This window comes from Sardina pilchardus, chromosome 8 (assembly GCF_963854185.1).
Source record: "Sardina pilchardus chromosome 8, fSarPil1.1, whole genome shotgun sequence".
Taxonomy (NCBI): domain Eukaryota; kingdom Metazoa; phylum Chordata; class Actinopteri; order Clupeiformes; family Clupeidae; genus Sardina; species Sardina pilchardus.
Genome location: NC_085001.1, coordinates 8737942 through 8762268, shown reverse-complemented (window position 1 = coordinate 8762268; position 24327 = coordinate 8737942). Strand labels below are relative to the sequence as shown.

Below are 24327 nucleotides of genomic sequence, written 5' to 3'. Positions count from 1 at the left end.
AGTGTATTCCTCCTGATTTGCAAGTGTATGCATATGATGCAAGTGTGTTTTATTTTGTCACCAGAGTTACATTTTGACAAAGGATTGTTGGGTTTTGATTGCAGAGTTTAGGTACTGATAGAAGAGTTTCAATTTGGCATACATGTGAAAGGTTTATTTCCTAGTGTTGTGTTATGTTTACTTGTGTGTAGAGTTTTGGTATGGTGAGCGAAGTGTTGCAAAATGTGTTCAAGCAACGGGCAAAAACTGTAATATGACTTGAGCGAACCCACACTGGAGAGAACTCACTCCCTATGTTTTGGTTGTTATGGTTATCTGTGACCCCGAACCTGTGTTGCCTGGTAGCTTAATTCATTAACCAGTCTCAAAGAGTTTATATTCTGAGGGGAAGGGCCTCAGGTGGCGTAGTCGACATGTTGCAAGTTAGAGAAACCATCCACTTTGCCACATTTGGCGTAGTTGGCAGAGGATCACATAGCAAAGCCAGAGACGTGTGTTCCAGTGTTTTTTCCTGGTGTTATTGCCTTCCTTCTCCTCCCCCCGCCAGGGTAGCTCCCCACCTATGCCTTTGGGTCATGGGTCGCCATGAGAGCGACAGCCATTAGCGGGGCCTGGTGTTGTTGCCTTCCTGGTGCCCCCCTTCCCCAAGGTGTACAATACAGCGTGCACCTAATTTTAGGTTAATCGTCGGGGAGACAATTCAAAAGCCTCGGGAAGAATGTAGCAGGACTAGGTCCATGCCTAGTGGCTCTGGGCAATTGGAGGTGAGCCAATCAGTACGTGGGAGCGGCTATAAAGTGTTAGCTTTTATGTTGAAGGCTGACGTTGTAGCTACACCACATTGTTTACCTGACCCCAGCCTTCACCGTTTCCCGGTATTGGCCTCTCCTCTGGCCGGTTCTGGGTGTCTGGGAGTTTATATTCTGAGGGGAAGGGCCTCAGGTGGCGTAGTCGACATTAGAGAAACCATCCACTTTGCCACACCTCCTTCCACTCAAGGTACTGTTCTCACATATCCTTTCTTTTCTTTTTATTGGGGGGTTTACTAGTAGTGTTGGGAATGGGCATGTCTCCTCCTCATTTGCCCTTGAATTTCCCTGGTCCTGCTCTTCCCTGCTCGTCTCCTGCTCTTCCTCTGGCTCACCTAAATTACTGAATGACCTGTGCAGATATACTGTATTACAAAAGTTACACCATATGGCAGAATTATTTCTAGATCAGCTTAATTGTTTAACTCCTAATTTAACAGTGTGGCACAAATATTGATGGTAGGCCTAGATCACATTATTATAGACCAGGAAAAAAGCTATCACTACCTTCTCATCTCTATAGTGGAATCCAAGAAGGACATGGCATCCATGTATTTCCACTTCTTCTTACCGGGATTTTGCTGCCTGGCCACTTTTGCTCTGCTTTGCCTCCCTTTTCTTCCTCACATAGGTGTCCCTTAAATGTTTCCATTTGGACAGTAAGTCTTCAAATGAAATTGCAATATTAGAATTTTTAAGGATAAACAGGTCATACTCATCAGCTTTTATATAAAACAATTAGCTAAATTACATTGAATTTAGTAATAGTGTGGTGGGATCAAAGGTCATAACATGGGGAGGGCGTAGCTAAAAGTAGAGACAGTGTTGTCAACATGGAGCGCCACGAGTTGATGAGCCATGTCTGTGGTACCATCCGATATAAAGTTATTCAAATAAATAGGCAAATAGTAACGATGCAAGCACCAGAGTGTGTAGTAAGCTTAATGTTTAACTAAACTTATTTTTTTGAGTTATCTTGCTAACAAACAGACAAACGAACAGATCCCGATGAAAACATAACCTCCTTGGCGGAGGTAATTAAAATAATTTTAAACTGCAGTAGATCTTGAGAAAGTCATACATGCTTTTATTGCTTCCAGATTAAACTGTTGCAATGCCCTTTATACTTTATCCTCCAAGATCACAAGTGATGCTGCCTTGCCCATACTGCCCATATGAAAAACTGCACTAGCTGCATGATAACATCACACAAGATAACCTCATTCAGAAATGTATGGTTTACCATAATCCTAAACACTGCACTTGAAATGTGCTAGAGTGGACATCAGAAACAAATGCATTAGTATGAGGTTACATATTGGTGCAAACTCTTTGTATGGTTTATTGTTGTGCCTTATACTGTAGCACCATACTATATGTAATGTAAGAAAAAGAATGGACAGATTGGGAAAGTACCCACACCTACTGAATGGCGTCAACTTGATTTGCAAAGGCCGTCAAAAATAGATTCAAGGACCAGTAACCAGTAACTGTATGACTGTTTCATCCCCTTGTCAAACAGGTCAGGCGACATACTGTATTTTAATGATGACAAAAGAGTGAAGACATTATACTCAACATAGATATCATATTTACAGTATACAGTATACAGGGAGCCCAGTGAGGGAAAGAAACTGAAAAGCTAAACATTGGATGCCTTTAAGATTAAACATTGGATACCTTTGAGACATATTGTGCTGAGGGTGAATCTCTCGTCAGGTAACTTGTGAGCTGTGTGAAGTGGCAGCTAGACTAAGCTAATAATGTTTACCTGATTGTTTTTCTGAATTTGTGTCAGCTTTCCCTACTTCAAAGAGTAGTATTGGCTACTATACAGTACGTATCTGTGTAGTTATTACAAACACTTGAAAGTGCCTAAAAGTCAAGTGAGATTGCATAGGCTACAGTAACACTCTTGTACATATTTTTCTTCCAGCTTTCATTGCCAATTCCAGCCATGTAAGTCCTTATATATCTTTGATGTGGGCAAACTGCTAATAATCGGACAGATCCTGCACAGTCTCTCCACCCATCCTGCACCAGCAACGGTGTAGTTCAGACGCCAGGCAAAGTAGGAAGCGTAGCGCTCTTTGTCCGCAGCCAGAGCCTTCATGAAGATGCCCAGTTCCTCTACTGTGCTGAAGTCGTCCACATGGATGAAGGAGTTCTTTGGCAAGACCGCCTCGTATTGTTTCCGCGACGGACCTAAAACCACCGGTATGGCTCCACCCTTAAAGGCATTTTTCCAAACTTTCTCCGTGATGTAGTCTGTAGCAATGCTGTTCTCAAAGGAGAGGTAGAAATAGTAACGAGATACTGTGGGTAGGAGACTATCTGCAGAGATACGCTTATTTCTTGCACCTCCATACACATCCACTGGGATGACATTCTTCAGCTTGTTATACACTTGTGTCCTCTTATGTCTAGCCTGGTAGTTGCTCACCACCCAACAGGCCAGAGCAGTTTTGCCCTTTGGTATAAAGTCCTCAACGGTTGTGCCATTCGGAGCTTTGCTTGGCACAAGCCACCCATACGGCGCATAAATGTCTGAGTCCCGGCGATAACACATGGTGTAGTTGAAGAGGCCGGCTAGGGGCCTCATATTCCCATTATGTGGAGGACTCTCCAAGGATAGCCAGACCCACTTCTGGGTTTTTGGCCGAGGCAGATTCAGGGGTAACCTCCGCTGCCCGTTGACCAACTCACGGTTGTGGAACACCACCAGATCTGCTTTGGGGAACCAGGACTGATTGCCCACTACGTCGCAGTTGGGAATGCCATAGTTATCCATGCAGTAATTATCAGCAAGAGTGACCGATCCGCCAAAGGGCCAGTACCACAGCACAATGACAGTGTTCTTGATGGGTTTTAGTGTGGTAGAATCTGACCAATTTGACCAGGCTGTTGCCTTTGGCTCCTCCATGGAAAAGTGAGGTGGCATTGCAGCGGAGGGTTGTAATGTTGGCCATAGGGAATACTGCCCGACAAGAATAACGAAACCAACAGCAATAATGGCGAGGATTTGCTTGCTCAGACGTTTGATATTGTTGTCTTGTTCACATTTGTATTGCCTTTAAAGAAAAAGAGAACAATAAAAAAAAAACATTGTGTTGAGGTAAAAGACAGTATCTGAATGTAATGGTTATTTAAAAGAAAAAAAGGAATCCTATTACACAATATACTGAACAAAGTAACCAAGCAGACATCACGTAGGTCTACATATCTTCACTGTAGACCGTGTACAGTTGAGACACGAGTATAGTTGAGTCACCTTAAATATCTTGCGTGCGCAGTAAGCCCAAGTTGTGATTTTTGCTATACACATGCCTATTAGTGTCCTCCTCGATCATGGAAAATTTGAATGACACAAGTATCTCCAATCCAAAGTTATCGCCAAAAGAAGTTTTCTCATAAAAAAATGTTGACGTCACTGTGTGTCTTCCACAATGAATAGCTCATTACCCTTATGAAACTGTTATACATAATTGGTATCATTACAAACTCTATCATGTGCCCTAAAACTGACATATGGTTTGACATTATGTCATGTAAGGTCGTTGCAAAATCTAGGGAAATGTGCGAGGAGCTCTGCGGGGGACAGTTGAGACACACATTGTATTCATAGCGTCATTACGCCAACATTCGATTTGTTCGGTGGCCATATCTGTTCCTGCGTCACATGTTTTGTTCATGTTTTGAACCCCTTTAACAAATGCTAATGTAATTTAAATTAATTAAGTTAAATTAAAAACACTTTGCAATTTCTAGGGTTTTATTCATGAAATTTTGCAATGAACGGTTAGTTTACTATACTTCATTAAAAATGGGTGTCTCAACTGTACCACTGTACATAAAATGCACCTTATGTTTATGAGCTAATTGTGGAAAATATAAACTATGGGTATTATTGATTGATAATATCTAATTCTACAAGCTCATAAAACGTCATGTGAAATGTCATGTGAAAATTCACTTCTTTTCACTATTGTTGTGTGTAAAATCAAAATGCAAAAAGTGTCTCAACTGTACTCAGTCTACCCTACAGTACAGGAAACAGACATACTGTATAAGCATAGCCTGTCATGAGACATGAGAGGTAGGAGTGGATAAGGGTGCAGGGACACTAAAAGGCTGAGGTTGGATGAAGGGCAGTTAAAAGCTTTACATCTTTTATGTGGCCATCCTAAGCAATGATAAACAGATTTTTCACATTAATTAACAGATTAATTTAAACTTATTTTTTGTAAAATGCAAGAGAATGACTGTAATAAATACACACTGCAGTGTTTCCCCTAGAATGTCTTTGAAGGTGCGGGGGCCAGGACCATGGCTCAGGGACCCCGACCCCAAAAGGAGTGTACGGGGTATTGGAATTGATAATTTACACAAAAAATAGTCTTAAAATACCTGTAACAAGCATAACCTGCAGAGCTAGGCAGTTTACAAGACAGTGAGGGAGACTAAACCAACCAACCAACCCAGCAACCAACACCCCCAACCCCAAAGTGACCCCTGACCCCAACCCCCTGAACATATAAATCCTACACCACATGTGCAAGAACACATTTTATTGAAGTTAAATATAATTTAGAGGAATGACTAAAAATATTAGTGGCAAGGCTCGCAGGATGGCTCAGAGCATTTTTGAAAAACAAGTTAGAAGACTGGCTAAAGATATTGGCAAAACTTGCATGATGGCATTTTTTTTTTCTTGGGTTTAAAAAAAAAAAAAAAAAAAAAAAACAAGTTAGAGGAATGGCTAATGGCGCTTCAGTACTGTAGCCTCGCAAGAAATTAGAGCTCGAATGTCCTAGTCGTAGCCTACCATTAATAATTCATTTAGACTATTTCATTCTTAAACATTGTTAGGCTACATGTTTTATGTTCAATGTAGGCGAGACATGTAGCCTAAAAAAGACAATAACACATTCACGTAGCACAAGTAATTTCACGAAACGTTTAAAGAGCGATACCAGCTAACATTACGTGCCTAAAAAGAAAGCAAACTGAGGACGAGATAAGAGGAGAATATGCAAAGCATATTATCCCGTTCCGCGATGCCACTTGAACCTCAAGAAGTAAGGAGACTTGTGGAAGAGTATGGTTGAAGATATGCATCCGCTGTCAGCAGTGGAGTCTCCAGCTTTTGGCAAGACCCCCGTCCAGACTAGCATTGACAAGGTAAGGTGTTGTTGCCTCAACAGGTTGTCACTGCTATAAATAACCCTGCTGAAAAAAACAGCCTGACCAGCTAAAAGTGGTTTGCTGGTTGACCAGCTTGTTAACCAGCTTATTTGACCTCCCTATGATGGTTAACCAGCAAGACCAGCAAAACTCTCGCGAAAACACACCTTCAGCTGGTTTACCCAGCTTATGATGGAAATTCAGCTGGTTTTGATTGTCGTACCACCTTAAGCTGGTCATTTTAGTTGGTGTTGCTGGTCTACATTGCTGGTTTTTACTGGCCACGCCAGCTTTTGTTGGTCATTCTAGAAAACCAGCTTGACCATCTTTGTCAAGCTTGACAGGCTGGTCACCAGCATGACCATCTTTAACCAGCTGTATCCCTCACGACAGGCTGGTCACACCAGCATAACCAGCTTCCTCAGATGGTCACGCCAGCATGTCTAGCTGGTGGCCTAACCAGCTACACCAGCAAAGGCCAGCAATAGCTGGAGGAAAACCAGCAAACACCAACTAAAACCAGCTAAAACCAGCTACCAGCCTAAGCTGGTTTCTTGCTGTTTTTTTTCAGCAGGGAACTACCCTGCTGAAAAAAACAGCCTGACCAGTTAAAGGTGGTTTGCTGGTTGACCAGCTTGTTAACCAGCTTATTTGACCACCCTATGATAGTTAACCACCAAGACCAGCAAAACTCTCGCGAAAACACACCTTCAGCTGGTTTACCCAGCTTACGATGGTAATTCAGCTGGTTTTGATTGTCGTACCACCTCAAGCTGGTCATTTTAGTTGGTGTTGCTGGTCTACATTGCTGGTTTTTACTGGCCACGCCAGCTTATGTTGGTCATTCTAGAAAACCAGCTTGACCATCTTTGTCAAGCTTGACAGGCTGGTCACACCAGCACAACCAGTTTCCTCAGATGGTCACGCCAGCATGTCTAGCTGGTGGCCTAACCAGCTACACCAGCAAAGGCTGGAAGAAAACCAGCAAAGACCAGTTAAAACCAGCTATAACCAGCTACCAGCATCAGCTGGTTTCTTGCTGTTTTTTTCAGCAGGGTATTAGAACAGCAACATCATGTCAATCTGTGATCCTGACGAAAACGTCTGTTAAACACAATAAACATTAGCAATAAACATTAGCTGCCACAAGTCTCCTTCCTGAGGTTCAAGTGGAATAGAAATGAGTAGTCTAGGCCTAAAGTTACCGTATCTCTGCAATTTATCAGACTTAAACCCTTTGTCGGTTTCAAAAAATTCTGACTGAGCTGGATCGAGCATAATAAGCTAAATACTATATTAAAGTTTATATGAAAGTAACTCAAAAGTAATGCAGTAGTAGTGTAATGATTTACAATTCAGAGACAGTAACTATTGTAGTGTAACACATTACTTTGAAATGACAGTAACAAGTAATACAGTATTACGTTTTTGAAGTAACTTGCCCAACATGGACCCTGTTTGAAAACCAGTTGGTCTACTTTTGTAAGCTATATGTATCTGCAGGTGTCATCAACATGACGAGCTATTCAAATCATGCTCATGGCAGTTCCCTCAGCCACAACAGAAAAAACTTAGTTCTTGTAATTTCAATCCATTATCTTAAAACTTTAGATATCTTCACATGATGACATACTAAAAAGAATGTCATGGTGATTTGGAAAACTGTTTCGAACAGGAATATATTGATGGGGGTTTGTAAAAACATTAAAAGAAAATATGAGGATTAATCCTCTCACCTGCAGCAGGCCCATTCAAAATGCCAATTCAATTTATTTGAATTTGAATGAACCACTCACTAAGAGACACTACTACACAATTTGTAGTAAAACTGCATACCATTTTGAATGTTCTTCTTACTTTTATGTACAGTAGCAAACACCTTTGTTTTCAAAGTTCCAATTTCAAAAGTCTTGGGTATATATCGTGTGTTTTTTTTACAAGGCTTGAAGACCTTTGAAAAACATTATGTAGTTGTGTTTACACTTAATTATAATAAATAAATGTAAAAAATCATTACATCCACTACTCTCATATCATTATTATTGAGGTCTTCTAGACTATAACCAGATGTGCCACTTTTGCAGAGATGTTTTTAGTTAGATGAAAAACTTTAAAATGTCAAGGTGTAGCAGACTGCCTCAAAGTGTCTGAGAGGCCCTTGGACCTGCAAGTGCTTACCAAAGCTATTTCTTGAAGCTTATAGAAAAAAGAGCTTTGATGACTTAAATAACACTGATATAAAACTTCTTTCTAACCTCTGTAACATACAGTAATAGCCAGCCATTCCGCATTTCCTCATACATTGGCATGACACAAAACACGTACCACATCACCAGCATGGTCATATTACAGTTGTTGGGAGGAAATAGCGATAAAATGTTTAGTACCAAGAGAGTAGGAAAAAAGTGTTGAGGGTAAGCAGCGCCGGATAACCTCTTTACCTTGGAGAAGTGTCCATCTCAGGGACTGCTGCTGCCCTGTCCTGTGTCCTTTCCTTCTGTCTTCCCCGGCTCTGTGTGACGTTGTGGCAACAGCAAATCGTGTTTGCCAAACAGATACTGGTGGGTAATGGATATTATAACTATCACCTACACTGGTCGTCAAACAAGTAAGTCTGGTTAAACACAACTGCCAACATCTGATGTTCTGCACAAATGCAAATTAACTGACTGATAAAATTCCCAAGTTACAGTGACAGTGCTGCCCTTACCACCACGCCCGTAGGGCAACAAGGGGCAACAAGGGGCACCAACATTTCGAGGGCTGAGAATCAAAGGGGCGTAAGTGACATTTTGGTCAAAATTGAGTTATATATATCATCTGATAGCTCTTGATGAGCTCTCTTAGCTGACAAAATTATAGAAGTAAAATATTTATAAATATATTGTTTTTGAACAAAAACCAAAGGTCTACCTGTGAACATATAGAAGCAGTTAGATTGGTTTTAGCTCTCCTGTAAAGTTGGTGAAATGTCACTTACGCCCCTTTGGTTCTCAGCCCGATATAAGTAGCTGCACTTCAAACTGCAGCCAAACAAAACTAGCTGATGAGACAATCATCATTGCCTCAACGCACCGTCAGGTGTCACGTAGCCTAGTTGCAGTCACAGAGGACTCCGAGGTTTTTTTTCTTTTCAGTTTCGTTTCATATACTGTACAGTTTTTTCAATCGCTAACAAGCGTTTGTCCATTCAGTTGACACATTTTCAAAACTCTAAACACAGTTAGCACAGCATCGGTCTTTTGTGGCCATACCATTCACACATTTCATGTTGTTTTCACACAGTATGCAGTCAGTGAATACATTTTCACAATGCATACGTTTTCTTAACAGACAAACTATACCTCCCAACAAAATAATGGATCGTTTTTGTATTATTTTCAAATGTTAACACACAACATCCCACAATAGTTAAAACAATATTCCAAACCTTAGATACAGTATAAAAACATCTGCTTCTGCAATGTTATCAAATCGAAAGCAATAGGCTATATCTCAGCTGATAATAAACAAACAATCGAATAATTGACACACAGATGATTTACAGTATGTTGGGTAAATTGGGCCATCCACAGCTGATTCCAGTCTATCTTAGACTGACTCAGTGGCAAGGGTTATTTCTCTGGGTTATTTCTCTCTATGACATTGACACTTACACAGTAAAAAGAGGAGGTGGTGTTTGTGGAAGCAGAAACAGAAAAAGACAAATACTGTAATGTCTGGACGAGGAAGAGTAAGAGTAAGGGGCCCAGGGAGAAGACCAGGCCCAGTGAGAGGTGCAGGAGCACTGAGAGGAGCAGGTGCAGAGATTAGACACAGTAATATTGTGCTTTTTTTTGTTCACCCCCTTTTTATCTGGGCTTTTTGCTGTTGTTTTTTGTTCAGAATGCTCTTGTGTTTCATGGATATTTTGTTCACTGCAATGCTGTAAAACTTTTTCTGTTCTATCATAGTCTACTGTAAACAGTACTGTACTGCACCTCCTGTAGGCCCAGTGAACAGCAAAAAAAAAAAAAGATTTCCTTTTTACTGATATGCATTTGCATTCATTACATCTGGACATACAGTTCCCAACCAAAAAAATTAGTGTAAAAATGCTTGATTGCATGTTTTGAAACATGAAAGTCTATGCAGTTTTTGTAATGTCAACAGTAGCCAGTATTTTGAAACCTAGTGTACTCTGATTGACTGCATGTATCTTGTGAAGTGAAAACAAGCTTCATTCTTTGACAAAATAACTTCATTTTGAGTCAGGTTTCCAGTGTTTTGGTAAAGTTAGTGTGTGCAGAGAAATGACGAGTTAGTGTATGTAACAAAATGTGGTGTAACAACATGGAATGTGCTTTTGAGAGGAAAATTATCCATTTGGCCAATTGTGTTTTGTAGGTGAGAGATAAGTGAAAAATGCTGTCGAGACTATTATCCTTACCTCAACACACTGTGGGTACTGTCGGGTGACATGTAGGCCTAGTAGCTACTAGGCTGCCACTGACATGTCAAAACGAATGAGACAGCTCATAAAGATGCAATAGGGCCAATACTGGTGCTTATATGTACTGGAAAGCTGAAACTCAGTGGAGATGCACCTGCACAGGCTATAGGTGGCTACAGGCTCATAGTTTATTTTCTAATTGCAAGCAGAAAATGTCTAGAGAGCATCATGTCAGACATGCTTCTATTTCCAAAGCAATGAAGATTGTTTATACCAACTTAATCAATCAATATAAGTAGCTGTACTTCAAACTGCAGCTAAACAAAACTAGCTGATGAGACAATCATCATTGCCTCAACGCATCGTCAGGTGTCACGTAGCCTAGTTGCAGTCACATAGCCGCATCTACCACAGAGGACTCCGAGGTTTTTTTTCTTCTCAGTTTCGTTTCATATACAGTACTGTATTAAGTGAAAAATGCTGTCGAGACCATTATCCTTACCTCAATACACTGTCGGTTGACATGTAGTTGCATATAGTTCTAGGCTGCCACTGACATGTCAAAACGAATGAGACAGCTCATAAAGATGCAATAGGCCAATACTGGTGCTTATATGTACTGGAAAGCTGAAATTCAGTGGAGATGCACCTGCACAGGCTATAGGTGGCTACAGGCTCATAGTTCATTTTCTAATTGCAAGCAGAAAATGTCTAGAGAGCATCATGTCAGACATGCTTCTATTTCCGAAGCCATGAAGGTTGTTTACCAACTTAATATCATGCATTGTTACCTCTGCCAAGGAGGTTATGTTTTCATCGGGGTTGGTTTGCTTTGTCCGTTTCTCTGTTTGTTAGCAAGATAACTCGAAAGGTTATGGATGGATTTCAATGAAATTTTCAGGAAAGGTCTAAATGACCCAAGGAAGAAACAATTACATTTTGGGAGTGTCGTGATCCGTATCACAGTCTGGATCTAGAAGACTTATGTTTTTACTTGGTGGAGGTCTGCACTCTCAGAGTAATTTTCTAGTTAATACTGTTCTATAAATGTGGCACAAAAATAGTTTGTTGGCCATATTCTATTTGAATGGAGCTGTCAAAAAGGTCGTTATGTAGACTCAATGCCCTTAAACTGACAGCAGCATCAAACTGGGGAGGGGGGCACCACAAAGCAGTTCTGCTTAGGGCACCCAAATGGCCAGCAGCGGTACTGAAGTTACACATTCTGAGTCTTTTTATTTGTTCTGCCTTGTGTCTTTTATGTTTTCTTTTGAGTTATTCTTTAATTATACTTACATTTTTAATCTATTCTTCAACGGTCCCATATTGCCTCTTTTCTAAGTCAAAATAGACCTATGGGTTGCACAAAAGATGTTCCTGAAGCGGTTGGTGCAAAATTTCCCTCCAATTACACCCTATCAGCAGCTCCATTGTGGCCAGTTTCAGTCCCTTTGAGAACAGGCTGTTTCTAGGGCCTGTTGCCTTAAATGCAAATGAGCTGTTGTTGGCCTTGAGAAATGTTTGGTAGTGACCTGAATCATATCGTTCAGGGTTTTGCCCTGTGTATGTACAGTTAATAAGGGCATAGAATTATATTAAGACAAAGTGAACTTCTCCCCACTGTGAAATGTAGAAAGGTACAGTATGCTACAAGGACAGTACGTCAAACACACTCAACATTTTACCATAATATGTTGATTCATTGTTGGTTCATGCGGTATGCAGTTGGCATAGATAGCAATAGGACTGGTTTCTGTTATCAGTGCATTGTACGTTTCACAGTGGGGATAAGTTAGACCTTGTCTAAACATGATTCTATTTCCTTATTAGCTATATAATGAACAATGCTCTGACAACAGAAACCAGTTCTATTGCTATCTATGCCAAACCTTATAAAAAAAAAAAACATAACTTGCATGCCAATGAACCACAATGGCCGGGTTTCCCAGAATCGTTAAGAAGCTCTTAAGTTCTAAGAACTTCTTAGGAGCGTTCTTAGAACATTCTTACAACGCTCCTAAGAAGTTCTTAGCACTTAAGAGCTTCTTACCGATTCTGGGAAACCCGGCCAATGACAACAATGGAAAACTAGAAATACAATTCCAAGGAATTACCAGTGCATGAAAATGCCAAAAATGAAATGTTAAATATTATTTGTAGTTAACACAACTAATATCAAAAAGAGAGATGGGGTAAAACAGAACGAATGAGGATTTACATGTTGTGTAATTTACAGTATGTTGTGATGTATTTTTAGAATTGCTTGCTATAGAGGTTGCTAAGTAGCCTAGCAATTGAATTAGAGACAGAGGCCTATTGATGGATGTTGATAGTTTAATGGATGTTGATAGACAGATAGACATTTTAATAAATGGTTGGATTAATTTTTTAATGTTCTTTTTACTTATACAAAGCCAACACCGTTGTTTTCAAGGTTCAAACTTCAAAAGTCTTAGCTGGATATATTTAGTGTGTTTTTTACCTTTGAACTTTGACCTTTGAAAATCATAAAACCTTTCTTGGCAAGCACCTACAAAAGGATTTGGTGTGGTGTAATGTACCAACTTATGTTTAATTTCACTTCAGGTTAAATTACTTAGGACTATAGTGTCATCTAGACAACACCTGAAATATAAAACACATAACTGCAAAACATCTTTTTATCCATCACTAGCCTTTCTTCACCATTGGAACCCATATCTTTTGATGAGATCCACTTTTGATTTCAACAGTATCACCAGGTCTTTGGCATTCATGCGTGACTGGAGTTTATATTCAATCAATGGTTTCACAATGTCCTCAAGAGCAGGCTGTAGTTTAGCAAGAGCAGGAGGACTCTGTTGGTCATAAAGAAGCTCACGGATTTCTTGTGTATTGTTGTTTGACCATGGTTTGGAGTTTGTGAACATCTCCAGAAGAGTGATGCCAAGAGACCACATGTCTGACATGGTGCTGCATTTCTTACACATCACCAGGCACTCTGGAGCCATGTAGGGTGGGGTTCCTCCCAGTGGTCCACTGTGAGCTTCTGTTTTATGACATCTTGTCATTACCATGGTTTCCTGGCAGTCTGCCATACCCCAATCAGTGAGATAGGCCTTTCTGTTATCTGCTGCAATCTTCAAGCAACAAGAAAAAAAAATAAAAAAAATTGAGCAGTCAAATTACATTACCATACCAGCCCAAACTAGCTACACTGATTACATAATAAGAGTTCGCTTTTTGAGAACAGCAATGGAAGGTCAAAAGGCATCATGTGAAACATTTTAACCTGATAACAAATGAAGCCATGAAGCTAGACGAAAGCAGGTGCCATCTGATTACAAAGCACCGGCATAAGGAGTAATATGTGTGACAGTTACAGTATGAAGAGGTCCTTTGACAAGTATCTTCTGTACGAGTGGTCCTTGGTTCCAGAAAGTTTGATAACTCCTGGCTAATTCTTAACATTAAGGTATATAGCAACAAATGATATCATTAACCAAGTTCCGGGAACTTTGAGAATTAGTCTAGATTCATCAGATCTTCAGCTTTGTCATTAAAGAATGTTTGTATGAATGAATGCTATTTTAGTCACTAACATATTAATAAAACTTAATAATAATGCTGAGACCCTCTCCATAGTAGCAGAAACATCTAATGATTTTGAGCCTAATCACTAGCCTGGCTAACGCCTCCCACTTCTCAAATGAGACGTGGTCTGGCAACCAGACGTTCATTTTCTCGTATTTGAAAAAATGCCCAGATCCGTTCATTGGGCGCCACGGATGTCTATCAAATGCGCATAGCTCACCCAACTCGTTCGTATGCAATGCTAAGGGCTGCCGTAAATCCTTTGGCGTTGAATGTAGACGCAAGAGGGCAACGGAAACTTCTCGGGTGTTCTGTGATTGGTTCGCCAACATCAGGCGAACATTTGGACGTTAGTTTCCAGACTGGCTTAGCAGCGGGATTGAAATCACCGCGCAAGGCAGTATGGGAAAACCCAGGCTACCTAATCACTGGTTTATTATAGCAATTTACTTAAATGTAGTAAAGTTGCCCCTAAAGGCTATGCTATTCAGTCATAAATGCATATTTCTTACTCAAAACAGATTGACGTTGTTTTGGTCCCAAACAATAATTATGACCACCGCTAGCATAGCTAGCGTAGCGGTCATAGTGATTGTCAAAGTTTTTCTTCTTCTTCTTTTTTCCTGTCATCTACTTCCTGATTTTTTGGTAACCGATTCCCGGGACACCGTAACACCGGGGCACATGGAAATCGGTGGGTATGTAGCCCAGTAGACTTTTACAGAAAAAAAATCATTTGGTCCCCGGGGGCCACTCCACCCCCAAAAAATGCAGTTTTTCCTAAATAACTACCTGAACCATGGCACCGAGGATGCCGGAATGTTGGTCTCAAGCGCTTGCATCAACTTTAGTTAAAACATGAAACTCACCATTATATTTGCTGGCTTCAGATCTTGATGAATGATTTTTTTTCCATGTATGTACTCAACCGCCATAGTAATTTCCAGCGCCACAAACAGCTTATCCTCATATTGTAACTGAAAGTGTAATGAAATATTATTCTTTATTAGTATGACGTGCATTGTTACTGTATAGGTATATTATCACTGTTAACAGATAGAGGAAACATCAAGCTTTACCTTAATGGAAGAGTCTTTGTAAAGAACCTGCTGCAGGTTGGCACCATGGATGTACTCATTAGCAATGAGGATCTGTGTCTCACTTTTGGCTATAGCCATCATCCGCACAATGTGGGGGTGAGACAGATTCCTGAATAATGTTCAATGTGAGTTTTTGTCAATATTTGAACAATGAATGCATTATGCATACAGTACATAATCTACTCACAGTATTAAGGCGATTAAAAATATTTTGTCATTGCATACATATTGTGATAATAAATGAAAATAAAACAGACAGACTACCGGTAACCATAAAATCTGTTTGAATTACATTAAACAAAAATGTAAATGCAGAGCTTTAATTTTGACAGAGAACTTGCGATTTCATGAATTGAAGTAAACATTTAATCTCTGCACACAAATTCAATTCAAATTGTGTCCTCAAATATGCTAAAGGTGTGTCAATGAACCCTTTGCTGTTGCCAAGATAATCTATCCACCCAACAAGTGTGACATATCACAACATGTAAAAAAAATACTACAAAGATGTACCTTGATGATGATAAACACTCTAAATGTGCAGTTTTATCGTTCAACACAAAGTCCCTAATGTCACAAGTTTGCTGCATACAACTGCAGGATTGTCAACCAGAACTGTTGTCCGTGAACTCATCATAAAGTGCTCACTAATACAGAATACCAAACTTGAGTGGAATAAAGGTGTTGTGTCCATAGTCTTAGATTCCTTACTTCAACTCATCAAAACTGGGAGCAAAAACAAATGTTTTTATGTTTTTGTTGAGTATACAATAAATAATTCAAAAACAGATAAACACACACTCACAAAGGTATGAGAAACTCATTTGTGATGACTGAACTGTCTCCAATAGAGATTATCTTTACAGCAGCAGGAGTTCCCTGGTATAAACCTTTGTAAACTGCTCCATATGATCCGCTTCCAATGCAACTATTGTAGTCCACAGATATTGTAGCTGCATTTACAAAAATGTTTTTCTTCTGGCCCTCTGGGAACATGACAAGATTTTATAAGATATACATCAGACCTTTTATGAAACACTGATACATTTTCACTGAACAAAACATAGAATTCCAACATGAAACAACTTCAAAGATTGAGCTGACGTGAGCTGTCTACAAATCTGTCAATGAATTATAATCTTGTGGATATTTGCATGATTGACAATTACTGAAATAAACCTTCTTAGAGCATGGGAAATTACATATTTTCTTTCAGCTCACCTATCTCATAATATACTGTATTGTATTAATGGTAAGCGATGTTACACAATGTCTAACCTACTTCTCACAATCTGCCTGCTGCCTGTCCCTGAATATATGGTAAAACAAAGAAGTGGTCTCTGTAAACAGCCCAGGCCCCGAAAACAACAAAAAGAGCCTGGTGCAGCCTGGATTATTTTTAGCATAGAAACTGTGTAACATTGCTTAGAGCAACTTTAACAATGAATAGTGATTAAACAACAAAAAATAGGACTTCCTTTGTTTCTTGTCCAATTAAAAACTGTATGCTTACCTTTCTCCTTAGTTGCATGTCCTTTTCCATGTTTTGGTGTCAAGTATAAATTACGTTGAGGAATCTTGTCACCTATGTATGCTTTGTTTCTTTGGATCACAGTGACCATTTCTTCAGATCCACTCTTCTCTGTTGAATGCCCGGTGCCATAACCAGAACTCTGAATGGAGGCAGCCACAGAATGTTGCTTGAAGTGCTTTGTGAGATCAGACACATTTCCAGATCTGCTCCTAGTGCGGACATCGGGTGTGTGTTCTCTCACTGTAGATGATAGAAACAATGCATTTGATGAAGGCAACAATCAGTGAACATTCTAAAATCGTTTTGTCTTAAAATTATGTAGTATGTATGAATTGTATTTGCCTTTAAAAGAAAAACAACAAAGACAAAATATGTATACTAACTCTCCAGAGGAATCTCCATACTCTGCTTCAACTGGAAGGGGCAGCCCCTGTTTCCTGCCACCATCTCCTCTATTTTTTCCAGCAGCTCTGTCACCTGGCCACCATCACTCTTTGTATTGTCTACAACATGATACCTGTTTCCACATTTCTCTACAACCCACTGCAAAGCCTCTCCTCCACTCTCAATGTGCTGTTCAATACTTGTGTCTCCCAGCCAGTCTCCTCTGGTGAACAGCACTATAGTGTGACTCCAGACTCTCGCACCCAGCAGTTCCATGTGTTCCTGCAATGCTTTTCTGTGTGTCTCTGTGAATGAGTCACTGACGTCAATGAGCAGGAGTAGAGCATGGGGTCCTGGAGGACACTGGGACACACTGAGGACAATCTCTTGTTTATCACGTTCAGGAGTTTGCTCTACAGTGTAGTACTTCAACCATCCTGGTGCCTCCACTACAGTGACGCGTCTCCCTGCTGATTCTCTTAATCGTTTCACACACTTTGCTGTTCTTCCTGAGGTATCAAGTTCCTCTCTGCCCAGGACAGTGTTTCCTGATGAACTCTTCCCAGCTTTTCTGTTTCCCAGCAGCAAAATCTTCATGTCAGAAATATGTGGAATTCCACCTGGAAACATACAGTAGCATGCATTTCTGTGAAAGATGCTGAAATTCCTCTCTATATGTTTGCTATCATAGAGTTATCATATATTAATTGAAGTGTGTGTGTGTGTGTGTGTGTGTGCTAAAGAGGAGATAATGAATAAACTAGATATGGACAGTGATGCATATATTTAAATGTGTTATGTACTGTATAATGTTTCAGAGCCTACAGTAAAATGTCTCTCACCTGCTGATGATCTAAGAATTTGTCTCTGCTTGTGCAGCTTCATCTTCCTTTCATCTGCTCTCCTCGCTTCTTCTTTCCTGTTCTCATGTAGTCTTTTGGAAATATTTCTGTCAAAGTCAAACTGATGGCCCCTGTTTCTCAGCACCATCTCCTCTATCTTCTCCAGCAGCTCTGTCACCTGGCCAGCATCACTCTTCTTGTTGTCTACAACATGATATCTGTTCCCACATTTCTCTACAACCCACTGCAGAGCCTCTCCTCTGCTCTTAATACTGGTGTCTCCTAGCCAGTCCCCTCTGGTGAAAAGCACTATAGTGTGACTCCAGACTCTCTCACCCAGCAGCTCCATGTGTTCCTGCACTGCTCTTCTGTGTGTCTCAATGAATGATTTACTCACATCAATGACCAGGAGTAGAGCATGGGGTCCTGGAGGACACAGAGACACACTGAGGACAATCTCTCGTTTATCACGTTCAGGAGTTCCCACTACAGTGTAGCTCCTCCACCATCCTGGTGCCTCCACCACAGTGATGTGTCTCCCTGCTGTTTGTCCTTCTCTTTTCACACACTTAGCTGTTCTTCTTGAGGTGTCAAACTCCTTTCTGTCCAGGATGGTGTTTCCTGATGAACTCTTCCCAGCCTTCCTGTCTCCCAACAGTACAACATTCATGTCGGAAATATGTGAAACTCCACCTGGAAACAGATAGCATGTACTGTAATTCTGTGAAACATACGGAAATCCTCTTTATATTTTGACTGTTAAACATGTTCATTTATCAAATTAACATTGTGTTTTTTGTATGCTATTAGGTGTGTGTGTGTGTGTGTGTGAGAGAGAGAGAGAGAGAGAGAGAGAGAGAGAGGAAACAGAGTGTACAGTATAGGACAGAGGAATGATGAATGAAGTACATATGAGCAGTGATACATATGAATGTCTTATGTGTAGGTTTGAGAGCTCAAAATGTCTCCCACCTGCTGATGGTCTGAGAGTATGACTCTGCCCGTGCAGCTTCATCTTCCTCTCCTCTGCTCTTCTCTCGACTTTGTCTTCATTCGCCTTCTGATGGCTGCAGTTTCCTGCCACCATCTCCTCTATCTTCTCCAGCAACTGTGGCACTTGGCCACCATCACTCTTCTCATTGTCTACAACATGATATCTGTTCCCACATTTCTCTACAACCCACTGCAGAGCCTCTCCTCCACTCTCAATGTGCTGCTCAATACTTGTATTGCCCAGCTGGTCCCCCCATGTGAACAGCACTATAGTGTGACTCCAGACTCTCTGACCCAGCAGCTCCATGTGTCCCTGCACTGCTCTTCTGTATGTCTCTGTGAATAATTCCCACACATTAATGACCAGTAGAAAAGCATGAGGTCCTGGAGGACACAGAGACACACTGCGAACAATCTCTTGTTTATCACTTTCAGGAGTTTGCTCTACAGTGAAGTTCTTCCACCATCCTGGTGCCTCCACTACAGTGATGTGTCTCCCTGTTGTTTCTCCTTCTTTCCTCACACACCCAGCTATTCTTCCTGATGTGCCAAACTCATCTCTGCCCAGGATGGTGTTTCCTGATGAACTCTTCCCAGCCTTCTTGTTTCCCAGCAGCACGATCTTCATGTCAGAAATATGTGGAACTCCATCTGGAGACAGAAGATATGTAAGTCATATTTGATGTCATAAAATGTTTATGTATTAAATGAACTTTGGGCTTTGTATGTCTTAAGGGTTGTCTGTCTGTCTGTCTGTCTCTCTGTCTGTCTGTCTGTCTGTCTGTGTGTGTGTGAGAGAGAGAAAAGTAGATAGGTAGCCTTGGAATACCCATACAAACCTTTGGCAAATTTGGGATTTGCTGTGCAGGTCTGTTTGAGCAAGAGGCTGTTGGCGTCCATTTCCAATGTTCCTAAAACACAGGCATGCAAATACAATTGCTAATCTGGTATGGACATGTTTTCTTTTGGAATTTAGCAACTGCATTTAAAACCTTCATTTACAAGACTGTTGCACTTCTGATCCAATGGGTAAGAGTTTAATGTAACAATTTCAGTTGAATTTAGCTGCTAGTTACGTTACTGCTTGAAGTTATAAGTCAATGAACCTTGTCCAGAGCCTTTCTCAATTCAAAGTGAAAAGGTTTGCGTGCTAACCAGGCAAGCGGTGAGCAGTGATATGTATATCTAAATGTATTATCCTTAGGTTTGAGAGCTCAAAATGTCTCCCACCTGCTGATGGTCTGAGAGTATGACTCTGCCTTTGCACCTTCATCTTCCTCTCCTCTGCTCTTCTCTCGACTTTGTCTTCATTCGCCTTCTGATGGCTACAATTTCCTGCCACCATCTCCTCTATCTTCTCCAGCAGCTCTGTCACCTGGCCTACATCATTCTTCTTATTGTCTACAACATGATACCTGTTCCCACATTTCTCTACAACCCACTGCAGAGCCTCTCCTCCACTCTCAATGTGCTGCTCAATACTTGTGTCTCCCAGCCAGTCCCCTCTGGTGAACAGCACTATAGTGTGACTCCAGACTCTTTCACCCAGCAGGTTCATGTGTTCCTGCACTGTTCTTCTGTATGTTTCTGTAAATGACTCCCATACATCAATGACCAGGAGTAGAGCATGGACTCCTGAATGACATAGAGACAAACTGAGGACAATCTCTTCTTTATCACGTTCAGGGGTTTGCTCTACAGTGAAGCTCTTCCACCATCCTGGTGCCTCGACTACAGTAATGCGTCTCCCTGCTGTTTCTCCTTCTCTCTTCACACACTCAGCTGTTTTTCCTGAAGTATCAAACTCCTCTCTGCTCAGAATTGTGTTTCCTGATGAACTCTTCCCAGCCTTTCTGCTTCCCAGCAGCACAACTGTCATGTCAGAAATACGTGGGACTACACCTGCAAACAGATAGCATGTAATTCTGTGAAACACACTGAAAACCTATCTACAGTATACTTATGGTATCAAAGAATATACATATACTTTTACATATGAACTTATAATTATACTTACACATATATACATATTACATAAACAAAATGTTACATATTACATACTGTATACATATGAACTTTGGGCTTTTGTGTATGTCTAAGTGTGTGTGTATTAGGGTGTTTTGTGATCCTATCCTGCAATAGATGTTTTTTGTGTATGACCGTATGTCTGTGTGGTTGTGTGAAGTCTGTGCATGTGTTTATACTGTATGTGTGTGTGTGAATATTAATGAGGAGGAAAGAGTGTATAACAAAAATATTCCTCACCTGCTGATGATCTGAGAGTCTGTCTCCACTTGTGCACCTTCATCTTCCTCTCTTCTGCTCTCCGTTCTTCTTCCTTCTTCGTCTCTTGTAGTTTTTCAGAAATATGTCTGTCAAAGTCAAACTGATGCCCTCTGTTTCCTGCCACCATCTCCTCTATCTTCTGCAGCAGCTCTGTCACCTGGTCGCTATCACTCTTCTCATTGTCTACAACATGATACCAGCACCCACATTTCTCTACAACCCACTGCAGAGCCTCTCCTCCACTCTCAATGTGCTGCTCAATGCTTGTGTCTTCCAGCCAGTCACCATGGGTGAACAACACTATAGTGTGACTCCAGATTCTCTCACCCAGCAGCTCCATGTGTTCCTGCACGGCTCTTCTGTATGTCTCTGTGAATGAGTGACTCGCATCAATGACCAGAAGTAGAGCATGGGGTCCTGGAGGACACAGAGACACACTGAGGATAATCTCTCGTTTATCATGTTTAGGAGTTTTCTCTACAGTTAAGTTGTTCCACCATCCTGGTGCCTCCACTACAGTGATGTGTCTCCCTGCTATTTCTCCTTCTCTCTTCACACATTCAGCTGTTCTTCCCGAGGTGTCAAACTCATCTCTGCCGAGGATGGTGTTTCCTAATGAACTCTTCCCTTCATTTCTGTGTCCCAGCAACACAATCCTCAGTTCTGAAATGGGGAAAACACCACTTGCATGAATTAAAAATGGTATTGATCTACTTAAAATATCCATCGTGTTAAATGTCATGTGTTTGCATGCTCAATATAAGGATTCACAATGTAGTTAAAGGGACACTTCACCGATTGGCATTAAGCTTTGTATCTTTAGAAAACCAGTCATGTTTTTGAATGGTCGTGCATCATTCCCTCAGTTTGCCTTGAGATGGGAGAAATACGGATTTCAATGTTGGACTTCCTGCTTTCAATGATGTAAAAATCAGCTTTAGCGTGTATATTTATACATATATAGGCTATATATAAATATAAATCGCAAGCGTGGTTCTTCTTGTTCCTTTCGCGTCTCTGACTTCCAGATGTAAACAGCAGACGCTCGTTTATCAGAAAGTTGCAAGGTTGTAATAGCGGAGAGGGACACTAGGGGCGGGAGGAAATGTGACTGTTTTCGATAAAACTGGTCAGTCAAGCAAAACAACGATTTCTAAGCGATTTTATGACTATGAAAAAGTTGCATAGGGTCTCTTTAATTAATGTAGTGTTTCCAGTGCAGTATCACTATGAAACATGAGCAATATTGAACACTCACAAATAATCTGAACATGTTACATTTAATTTATGCAATAATATGAAATAACTGAGAACAATTATTCACTTAAAATATAAAACAAATATGAGTCATTATTTACTCAGATATGCAAGTTCTTGAAATGATGAGGTGGCTTTTAGCCCTTTCCCCATCATTTACATTTGTTAATGTATCAGACACTTTTATCCTAATTGATTTACAGAGAAAAGGAGAGAAGGAGAATAACATCACTAGAGGATAAAACTGCAGAACGAAGGGGCCAAAAGAGCAGGCGGGTCATCAGCAGGTGAGACCTGACATGTGTCAGATCACCCCAAATGCAAAGGGAGTGAACTACTGTAGATAAAGCTGCTACCTGGGGTTGCAGTTTTCCGCCGTTAACGGTGCCTCCAAGGCACTTCTATATGGTTTCAGGCGATCGTAATGAATGACTGTTGGCTCAGCCTAAGGACGTTTCAGGTAAACTAACATAAACATATGATATAACATTATAGCCAGTTGCCAAAAAGCCATCGGCCATTGTCGAAATAGTTCAGCTATTTGCTAAAATGTACCTTTCTACCCACTCTCTACACTGATACGGTTTGAACCTCATGTGAAGTAATACTCACGTTTAAGTCTCTGTTCTTCACGATGAGAACGAACAGCCTCAAAAACTGCATCAAGCCGGGCCACCAGTTCTGCCCCGCAATTTTGCAGACTCTCTGATACCCCTGACAAGGAGAAGTACACATCAGCAGAGAGTCAAGGCTCTCTTAACATCAGCAGTGGCCCCCGGGGACCAAACAAAATTTCCGCAAAAGTTTACCGGGACTACATGCCCACCAAGTTTCATGTGCTCCGGTGTTACGGTGCCCCGGGAATCATTGACCAAAAATTCAGGAAGTAGATAACGAGAAAAAAAAAAACTTCTCTATATGACCGCTACGCTAGCTACGCTCAATAAACAAAACTATGGCTCCCCATACCCAACTTTGTAACATCATCGACTGGTAAAACAACATTGTAGCTAAACATTACTTACTTACTTACTTATCCTCTTTGTCCCATTTGGGGCATAAGGCTGCAATCATACCCTGCCACTGAACCCTGTCTCGTGCTTTGGCCTGTGCTTCGTCCCTAAACATTACCATGTCAAAATCATAATAGTAACTAGTTACAATGAAGAACTATAAACCATAGTGAATTTTTGTAAGGGATTACATGATCTTTTCTCCCAGTTCACACAACATGCATGAGTCTCAATTTCACAACAGATTTTTTAACCTCGAATTGTGGCTAATCAACAAAACAATAGGACTTCCTTTGTTTCTCGTAATTAAAATTGAATCAATTGAACTTACCTTTTTCCTTAGTTGCATGTCTTTTTCCATGTTCTGGTCTCAAGTTTAAATTCTCTTGAGAAACGTCATCACCCAAATGCGCTCTGTTGCTTTGGTCCACAGCTGCCATCTCTCCAGCTCCACTCTTCTCTGTTGAGTCCCCGGTGCCATAACCAGAACTCTGAGTGGAGGCAGCCACAGAACGCTGCTTGAAGTGCCTTGTGAGATCAGACACGTTTCCAGACCTGCTCCTAGTGCGGCCATCAGATCTATGTTCTCCCTCTGCACATATAGAACCAATGCACTTGATGAATGCAGCAAACAAGTGAACACTCTAAAATGTCTTTTATCATAAAATAACATTCAGTTTGGACTGTATTTGCTTTTATTAGTAAAGTAACAGTAAAGAAGAAAAATATATTCATACTAACCTTCTGGAAGTAACTCCATACTCTGCTTCAACAGGAAGCAGCCCCTGTTCCCTGCCACCATCTCTTCTATCTTCTCCAGCAGCTCTGTCACCTGGCCACCATCACTCTTCTTATTGTCTACAACATGATACCTGTTCCCACATTTCTCTACAACCCACTGCAGAGCCTCTCCTCCACTT

General features: G+C 40.8%; 1 protein-coding gene across 2 annotated transcripts in view; it reads right to left on the bottom strand.

Annotated features, from left to right (window-relative positions):
* Window positions 1-2335: 2335 nt before the first annotated feature.
* The window catches only part of LOC134088594 (alpha-(1,3)-fucosyltransferase 7-like), a 163173-nt gene continuing 141181 nt past the window's right edge, over window positions 2336-24327 (bottom strand). Inside the window, exons 1-2 of one of the 2 annotated variants that reach the window (XM_062542636.1) lie at window positions 8435-8648; window positions 2336-3880 (exon numbers count right to left, since the gene is read on the bottom strand). In XM_062542636.1, coding sequence (XP_062398620.1) covers window positions 2749-3880; window positions 8435-8451 — 1149 coding nt within the window. In that variant the 5' untranslated portion in view covers window positions 8452-8648 and the 3' untranslated portion in view covers window positions 2336-2748. Of the gene's footprint in view, window positions 3881-8434; window positions 8649-24327 lie in introns of those variants that run through there. The other variant, XM_062542637.1, reaches the window with a different exon arrangement.